The 10,001-nt window shown below is 38.7% G+C and overlaps 1 protein-coding gene across 2 annotated transcripts in view; it reads right to left on the bottom strand.

Moving 5' to 3' along the window:
• Positions 1-222: 222 nt before the first annotated feature.
• ntm (neurotrimin) overlaps positions 223-10,001 on the bottom strand; it is a 343,077-nt gene continuing 333,298 nt past the window's right edge. For both annotated transcript variants that reach the window (XM_026370325.1, XM_026370324.1), the window contains 5 exons: positions 5,419-5,547; positions 4,205-4,325; positions 3,852-4,003; positions 2,896-2,931; positions 223-529 (listed from right to left, as the gene is read on the bottom strand). In XM_026370325.1, coding sequence (XP_026226110.1) covers positions 429-529; positions 2,896-2,931; positions 3,852-4,003; positions 4,205-4,325; positions 5,419-5,547 — 539 coding nt within the window. In that variant the 3' untranslated portion in view covers positions 223-428. The remainder of the gene's footprint in view (positions 530-2,895; positions 2,932-3,851; positions 4,004-4,204; positions 4,326-5,418; positions 5,548-10,001) is intronic.

Here is a 10,001-nt window from a genome sequence, read left to right as displayed (position 1 = left end):
AAATTAAGACAAATCCATTTGAATAAAAGACGCCACATTTAAAAAAAATCTTTTCTTTTTTTTACACCGAGACACTGTAAATGTAAAAAGAGACAATCCAGAATAATATAATTTAGAGAGAACAATACCCAACACAACTCAATTAAAATGTGAAACATTAGTTACACCCTTAAAAGTAAAGGTTAAAAAAAAAAAAAAATTGTTATGCAGTTATTTAGTGGGTCAACATCATTATGTAGCAAGGTACTTCATACACTCACTGTGCATCAGTTTATGGTTCTGGTTGAAAAATACACACACACACACACACACACACCCACACACACACACACACACACACGCACGCACACACACACATTCCCCATACATACAAGCGCACACATGCACACGGGCATGCCCACAATACTTGTGTGGAAACCCATTCCTCTTCAAAATCTGAGCAGGAACGGCAGAAACACTATGAAGAGGAGACAGGTGTGTGAGTGCACCCCCATCGTGCCGCCGCTGCCATCCTGAACTGCTATCGGTCCTGACGGGAGGGGGAGAAAACACAAGGTAGAAAGAACAAGACACTTAAGTAAGTGAGGTAAGTTTCACCACTTTGTGTTAGCACTACTGAAAGTTAGTTTTTAAATGAATGTTCTGTTATAACAGTTCATTGGCTCAATTCCCTCCCAGCCTGACACACAATGTGCAACTCTGTGATTACTATGGACTGTATAATAAAAAAGCCTGTTTGTTTGTGTGAGAACAGAGGATGACTTTGACACTTTGCATTTTACACAAACCAGTGTACGTAATTACAGTGACACCAGAATTATTGGGGATTAGGAGGTCTGTGTAACAAGGTTCTGTTAGTGGCATCAATAAACAGCTTATTAATCACTAGCTATTTCCTTTCCTTTCTTTCCTGCTCTGTAGCTAAGATTCCATAAAGACCTAAAGTGAATCGAGTGGCTGATAAACAATGACCACTGGACTACTGAATCTGTAACCTGTGCAAACCTGGCTCCTAGAAATGACAACAAGGGTGAATGTGTTTGCAGGAAACATAATGAGGTCTGGATTATGGTTTTATCAGCAGAATTAGGACAATATTTGAATTAACATTTCTGCCAAGTTAGAAAATGTCTGAATGGATCTGTAAAATTCTGTTCACTTCACTTGTTTTCCTAAAGTATCTGATCATTAAAATATTTAACATGCTTTGGTTTCACAGTTTTTATAATCATGGTTAAGCACTCACAGCATCTGATTAAGGATATGCTGGTCCTGCACTAAAAATGTATCAACCGTGTTTTCATACATGTCTTACATGTATCATGCAACTGATATGCTTCTATTTTATCAGTTTAGCTTTCTACATTGGATGCGTATTGGCTCATGTTTCAGACTAGAAGCATGTCAACTCAAAGCATTTTATATTTCTACGTGTGTAAAACCTACCACAGAGAACATCAAACCAAGTATTATACTCATAGTGCTGGGGTTAAAATATGTAACAAAATGCCCAGACAAACCTGCCTTTGTAAAATACAGCAACAACCTCTATTAGATGAGGCAGGAGGGGAATGTTTAGTGCTGTTGAGTGTGTTGTTCAAAATGCTCAGCAGCACACTTTGTGTAAATGATTTGACTTGAAAACTCAATCACAACTGACCAAGAAACCTGGAATTTGAAGCGTTTTAGGAAATATTTTTTTACAGTATGAAATAATAATGAATATAGTGCATATGGATGTAAACTATGTGCAGTGAATAGCATCATAGCACACTTGGACACATTTTTCAATATGCTGCCGTACAGTACACAATCAAGATCCTCAGTAGCTATGCACCTGCAGTATTCGATTAATACTAAAGGTAAAGGAAAAGGTTTACAGTAACCTATTATTGAAATGCAATGCAACTTTATGAGGCAATGAAAAAGACTATTTTCATCATGCTCTTTTTAAGGATGAGGCAAACACCATGTAAATGAATGCATTGTATGAGGATTGAGGACAATTTTGAACTTTTTTCTTTGATGCTTGTCACACAATGACTACTCATTTCCCTTAGATTTCCATGAGTTCACCACAGCGTCCTTTGGGGCATCTATCCAATTACCATGCAACACTGGATTATCCCTAATCCCACGTATGGATAATTAGAATAATGACGTTTAATTCAAAGCAATTTATACAGTTCTGTTGCATTAATGGAGTGAGTTGGCTTACAAGATGCCGCAACCGGCAGTCACAAGGACACTTTAACTGACAAGTTTGTGGGAGATGTATCACTGCACTAATGCCAAAGTTCCACACATTATAACACGTTTAAAGGAACAGTCTATTTACAGCCATTATTTGCAGATAAAATACACTACTTTCACATTTAGTAGAGATGAAATACATGTTTAGGCATGAATAACAGTACACACAACGCACAGTTTATGAGGATGAAAGACGGTAAATACTTACATTGGGGGAAATGGCATGCAAAAATCAAAATGAGGCCAACATCACACAGAGAGGTGGTTAGGTTTGGAAAAGAGAAACATGAAACATGGTTAGGACAATGAGCTGCAGCGGCCATTTTCACAAAGATCCACATGACACGTGTGTGTCACTTTATTAGTTTTCTTCCTCAAAGGTGGCGCCTGCCACACAAAAGCACTAACACATGAATTCATAAAAAGAACAAAGAGTTAAAACAGTACAATTTTGACAGGATCAAAGAGCAAAGAAATAATTTGTCTCTTCTTGTTGGATACAGAGGAATCACTGTTGGATTCCAGTGATGCCGCAGCCTAACTCCCAGTTTGTGAAAATGGCAACGTACGTCATGTTCCAGCATGCGGTTTAATACTTTCGATCCACAACAGTTGAAGTGCACACTGGTGCAGAATACTAACCTTGCAATAGCGTCGAGCTAGTGGGTTCAATTACCACTACACCAGGGAAACAAATGAAAGAGAGCAACATATCGGAAACAGAACAGCAACACGTCATTGACAGCACTTGTAAAAAAGGATGAAAAGTAGGCTGCTGAATGGACTTTTGAAATCATAGCCTCACAATTTGGAGTTTAAACTGATAATAGTGCCAACAATCATTCATAAAAGGTTAAATCACATGTTCACTTCAAAGATAAAACTCAGTGGTAATTTGATTCTCGCTGATAGAATGACTATAACCTGCAAGCTTCTTGTTTTTAGTGATGTCTTTTCTTGATGATTTGTAACGGGCCCTGAGAAACAACACCAGGCTGTGAGATGTTTGGAATTGCAGGTTAGTCTGTATTATTTTAATTTTTGGTGCTTAAAACAATCAATAAAAATAAAAATTACATGATCATAATAGGAATAGACGAAAAAAAAAAAAGCCGAATCAGGAGCTGAAAAGAAGCTGCTGTTGTGTCTGTGACCGTAGTTTGTAACGATCTTGTGTGTGGGCTACATTTAAAGTTGCTGTGGACTGATTCAATATGTCCTCTGAGAATAAACGAGCGGGGAAGTCGAACCTAGAAATGCACAATTACTATAAAAAAAAATTGTAAGACAGTGAATGCACTTTAATGAGCTTCAGAAAAAATCTTAATAAATAATGTATATGCTGTTCATTTATGTGGGGTGCCAGTAGGACATCCGCCAGCTCTAATGTGCATGATTTATAGGAAAAAAAAAAAAGGAACGGCATTAAGTCGTTTAATGAAGTCATGCACAGCTTGAACCCACCAATAGTAAGCACAGGTTTATGTTTTCAGGTTAATAATAAATTCACATAAAAGCAGACGGTGGACCTCCATATTTTTGGGTAATCTTCATATTTAAGCTGCTGCATTCATATGCTCAATCTAAAGGTAGCTCACCATACAGAAGAAAGCTTGTGTTTGAGCTCCCCAGTATGTTCGTGGCAACGCAGGTGTAGTTGCCATAATCTCCGTCAGACACGTTAAAAAATGTCAGCTTTGATGCTGATCCAGTATTCACTATCTCCATGCCATCGAAGCCATTGAAGATCCTTGATGGGAAAGAAAATAGATAAATAAATCACAAGCAAACATTCAAAGTCACAGTGAAATCACTAACAATGACTTTAGTAATTATTAAGCAGCTAATCGATAACCATACCTCAAAACTCTGTTGTTAGTAACAATTCCCACGCACAACACATGCATGCACACCTTTCTGCCTACTTAAAATGCAAATGTAAACCCATTACCTTCTGTCATCTTTATACCACTCAAAATCTGCCTCAGGCACTGCATCAGCTTCACACTCCAGCACTCCCCTTTGGCCCAGTGTCACTCCAACATATCTGCCCTCTGACACAGTTGGAGCATCTACAAGAAGGCAGCGACACATAAGGGCACTGTAATCAGGACTACAAGGCAGCAGAAGGCAGGAATATCAGGAGATGAGGTCATAGTGGTTTTATTGTCCTTTTGTTTTTCTTCCTCATCCACAATTTAGATTTGTATCAGTTCAAATTATTTACAATATCACACTGTTGAAACTGCATGGTGTTAAGATATGATGAAGGGGAATTATTCAGGATCTACACTCTATTCTCCTTCTTCTACAGTAATGACACTGAAACTTAAAGTATATATTATATTATATTAAGTATATGACATTTGAGCCTCAGTTTTACAACTGTACTTCTGGTTTTTGCTGACACTGAATGATTTTGTCACTTTGACGAAGAAAAGTATACAGGAATATTGGAACTGCCCACTGGTGAGTAGGAGAAGATGTAACTAGATAATGTTCACCATTTGTGTCAAAGATGAAACAATAATTCAATTATCAAAATTGTTCCAAAATTGTCTGTTATTAAGCTAAGTGCTAGTTTTGGCTCTGCTACAGTCTCTGCCACAGAGAATTGCTGCTTGGTGCCGAAAGCCAGCTGGCTGCCAGCCAAATTCCAGCCAGTTCCTAGCCAGCTACCAGCCATAAACACACCCACTCGGCCAACATTCAGTTGCAGAGTGTTACCGTTAGATGGTGCCTTGTTTACAAAAACCCATTCCCACATAAATCAATGTAATTGCCGGCAGTAGTTTATGCCAACTTTATGTCACTTCCTTTGTTTAGACCATGGGTTAAGATTTGCAGATTTATAGAATTTGCTGGAACTAGACAAACCACTTGATCATTTATTATTCATATATTTTTAACAAAAATAAACACATATTTTATCTTCAAATTCCATCTAAGGATGGAAAAAAAAAACATTTGTCATGTGTATATTTTTTCTACTTGAAAACTTTGCATTACATTAATAATTATATACTATTATAATACTTGACTATTCTTTTGATTAAACTATGTTGAACTACACAAACTGGATTCATTTAGCTTGTCTATGGATTAATTGACACAAAATGTGTCTATGTGAACTATTTGTTGTTAGTCTTTAAGCAGTAGACTCACAGTTGACAGTGATGTCTACCGTCTGCAAATCTGCGTCAATATCATTCACAGCTGTGCATTCGTACGTCCCCGCTCTCTGTCTGGAGATGGATGGGATTTCCAGGTATTCATCATCTGATGCCAGGTCCCCTATGAAAGATCACATGCACAAAATGAAAAACAGTCATTCAGGGTTAACATGAGTGAACAGCAGTGCTCTGGATCAGTGTTTTCACACTGTTTGGACAGTAATAATAATACTGATATACATTATTGAGCCCATTGTGGTTGGACAGTTGCCAGACGGTACATATCGACGCTATTACAGGGCTTTGGTGTCTTGTCCAAGAACACCTTGATCCTGTTGCCTGGGATTCAAACCAATTCAAACCAATGGTTCTAATATCAGATTTTTTTTTGTACTAACTAAACAAAAAGGGAAAAGTTCAGCCCAAACGGCAACACAGAAATCAAAGATCTAATTTCAGCAGCAGCATTGGGAATGACAACAGATCCGGTTAAGTCTTTTTTTGCAACCTGGATCTGTGATGACAGGGAAAATTCTCAGTCACATTTGTGTCAAAACTTAGACTCGTAAATATCGTGACATGTGCCCAATTCTGTCTCTTTCTCTGACGCTCCTCTGTTGTTTCTTTCAACAATTACAAAGACCAGTTCTTGAGCTCACTGACATTTTTCTGAGGATGTTACAACACTTGGTGATTATTGCTTTATTCAGCCCCCACTCATTATCACTGGTCTGTCAGAACTTTTCATATTATCCTCTTTTTGTGTGTCTTTCAAGCCCTCAAGTGCACCAGGACTACTACTGAGATATGGGAACAGGGGAAAATGCCAGGCTTGCTCCTTTTTTTTTTTGTGTGAATTTGACACGCTTGACAAAGATGCTTAATACAGCACTCAACATAAAGAACAAAACACATAATTGACTTCAAACCTCCTCCCAGGATGTTGGTAGATGACAGTAATAAATTGCAAATGGATTCACTTTGCTGGGCTTAGGCACATTACTGAATTGCACCTGGGAAGATTATTATGGAGAAAAGTGCTCACTGATCACCTGACAAGGGGTATCAGGAGGACTCATATAGGTGTTCCACTCTGTTCCATTTCTTTGCCTCTTGTTTCTTTTTCAGCTTGGCCTTCTCTCAAAAGAGGCAACGTGTCACCAATAGAGACTGCAGTGTCAGTTAAAGCGAAGCAGCAAGACACCGAGGAGAGTTAATCAAGACAAGGCTGCCAGGTGATGCGTCTCCTCAAAGTACAGTACTCACATTGAGCATCAGTCTTATGGCTGGTAGTCGTTCTCCATGACTGACACAAGAAATCAATGTTTCACTGTAGTTAATGACCTCAAACTAAAGTCATAGATATAAGAAAAAGATGCCAATAATAGCAGCAAGATCCCACACGTCTAATATTCATAGTATTGTTGTGTCTGAAATGCGTGGATGCTTGCTTTGCTTAAAAATAATCAGGTCACTGCTGATGTTCAAAGCCTTGTTCTATAGCATGACAGGGTTTCCCGGTGTTTTGTAGTGAAGACGCAGCACCTCACATAAAATACAGAGTGCCTCTGCACAGAACAAAACAACATTGCACTTTTATCAAAGGTAGTATAAGGCTTTGATGAAAATGGGCAGAGCAGCCACACTGAAAAGCAAAGATCACATATTTAATGAGTGAGGTGATTTTCAATGCATTTACAAACTAAACTGATAAAGAGACGTGTGTCAGGATTTCTCGCCTCCGCTGGTGATTAAGCGGCGCATAACTTTCACAGCAACTAATCAAAGCGGCATTTCACAGTGTTGGGGCAAAGCGAAGAGCTGATGTGAAAGTAGGCTGCTCACTTCAATGAAAAGTGAAGGACCAAATTTTATCTGGTTTCAAAGCTCCGTTTTGTTTCACTCTTTATCCAAGTGATCATAATTAACACAAATGCAAAAACATTGGGAATTTGCGAACAAAAGAAGGTCCCACTTGAAGGCCACAAAGAAATGCGAACTGGTCAAACTAGTTAGTAATTAACAAGGGTGAACTGAAACAGACAGGCGAAGTCATTTAACTGATGTTTGTATAGATATGTGAATGCTGCTAAGATTGGGTTTTCTCTTTAGACTTTAAAATGTACGTGACATGTTATTTAGCCCAGATTTTAGAATTGTTTCCTTTCTCTCATTACCACACATGGTACAGTCCAAATTGCCTTCACCTGTTGGAAACCATCCTCAACCTTGGAGTGGATCTACAATTATTAGAACTCATAGCCACATTAAACCAATGAATAAATAAACTAAAATGAAACCTACAAATTAATTTATACTAACTACCTGAGGGGTATCAGTTAATGTTAGGTTATGCCTGTCTAACCCGTTGTCCACCGTGCTTCTGAGCCAATGGTAACAGTCCACTTATTTAACAAGCTGACGGAGGAAGGCCCTGCTTACCCTACACCTCCACCTAGAGTGTTAATGACAAAGTGATAACTGTGGTTTAATAGTGGGAATTACATTTAAAGCAGTGGGTTTATTGTTTGTTCTTTTAAGTTTTACCAACTCATTTTTCAATTTACATTGTGTGTGTGTGATCGAGTGCCTGAATACATTTCTTGTTGTGATTACACATTATTTAAATGGTAAATGGTAAATGGTCTGCACTTATATATTATATATTTACACTTTACACTTAAATATTGCATAAATATGTATGTTTTATTTTTTCTCCAGTCTGTCTTGCAAATGATGTCTTGATATCAAGAAGAGATCAGGCATAAATAACGCTTCGCTAAATAACAATGTGTTTCCAAACAGGTCAGTAGATTTGCTACTTACAAGTCAGTGTCATTGTTTGTGTCACTGCACTAAATGTCCTCTATGTCAAGCTCACACTATACAATCGTGTTGTCGTGCTTCAGTTCACACTGTGCTCCTCCACCTCCAACAGCATCTACAGCAGATTCTTCACAAGAGGCTACAATTCTTTAAATAAGTAAAGTGGCAGGGTTTTTCGACCAGTTACCTAGTGTTACAAATAAAGTAAGTAATTGTTTTTTTCCTCTTGACCTGTCCTTTTGTGGCTCTTCTTCTGAGGTGTGTTATGTCAGTTTGACCACCACAACCAATGAAAGCAGCACATACCATCTGCCAAAGAATGAAGTTCTTCTTTCTGTGCACTAAAGGGAGAACAATTGTTATCTAAACAAAAACTAAAAGGGTCGCAGGGCACTTCAGTAACCACTAAGAACTCCTTTATATGATTGTTCCATTTAAAAGGGTAAGTGTCCAACAATATGCACAGCAGCATGCCCACCAGTATTTGACAATTTCTTCAAGTTTCCATTCTTCTCGGGGCAAAATCCACATTTCCTGCCTCTACAAGTAAGCTGCCCTTCCAATTTCAGAGTCTTTGTTAAAGATGACTGCAGGGTTTGTGACCAAGTCATTAGTGAGATAGTGCCATGTCCTGCACTGCCATCAAAGTGACATGGCAGGACATTGGGGAGACCACACGGGAGAAGGTGGCCAAGAGAAGAAAGCGAAGAGAGTCAGTACGTCTCAGGAGAGGCCGGCAGAAGATAATGTACCCTTTCTGTGTCCCTGAAATTCCATCCTCAAACTCAAGGGCGAAGAAGAAAATGGGTTAGAAAATGGAAAGAGAGAAAGATATTTGTGTGCAGGGCAAGAGGAGCAAGTTTGGAAGGGGGAAAAAAAGACAGGAGAGCAGATGTGTGAGAGATATAGGCATTTAAGGAGAGAGAGCAAGGGGATATGGTGTGGTAGGATTTAAATTGATGAATCCAAGCAAAAAGGAGAGAAGGAAAAAGAAGCGGCATAGCAGAGAGGAGCCATTAACAGACAGACAAGCACACACAACCATACAGAGAGAGGGAATGGAGATGCTGTTACCACTGTTGTCTTGAGGGAAAGGTAGTCGGAGTGAAATGTGTTGAAGAGGCAACAAAGCTTTTGTTAGACACATACAGAGAGAGAATGCTTATTTAAAAGATGTCCAAGACAACAATAAAGGAGAGCAACTGACTGCTGCTGCACTGCAGCTCAAGTCTTAAAGTGTTCCTCTGTTGCTGCCGCCATGCGAGTAAACACAGTATATAGATAGTTATTTTTCCACTGATTATCAGCCTTTGGCATATGGAATTTGTTAATGTGCCAGGCCCTCTTTGATGCATCATCCTCTTTGAAGGAAACAAACATAAAAGGGGTGAGCAGAAAAAGGAATCACACACATACAGTAGCTTGAGGTTCTATGTATCACTGCAATGCAATAAGGCAGCTTTACTTCTATTGAAGAGGCCTTCAGAGAATCCACTGTGACAGAATGGTTTAGATTTGACCCATCAACCGCCTTCTTATTTTTGAGTATTCTGTGTGCAGCAGAGCTTCTACATGTGTCAGGCCACAACCTGCTTCTCAGTTATATTATTAGAGGAGCGTATTGCATGTACGTGTATATGAGAAGGTTAGGAGTATCTCAGTTAAAAAAAAAAAAAAAAAAAATCCTCTCCAACCAAAAGAACTGTTGCCAATCCAGGTGCTCCAGTTGATTTAAAATAGAGTTTTTTA

Source organism: Anabas testudineus, chromosome 14 (assembly GCF_900324465.2).
Source record: "Anabas testudineus chromosome 14, fAnaTes1.2, whole genome shotgun sequence".
Lineage (NCBI taxonomy): Eukaryota > Metazoa > Chordata > Actinopteri > Anabantiformes > Anabantidae > Anabas > Anabas testudineus.
The sequence above is the reverse complement of the archived record's forward strand: the minus strand, read 5'-3'. Positions and strand labels throughout refer to the sequence as shown.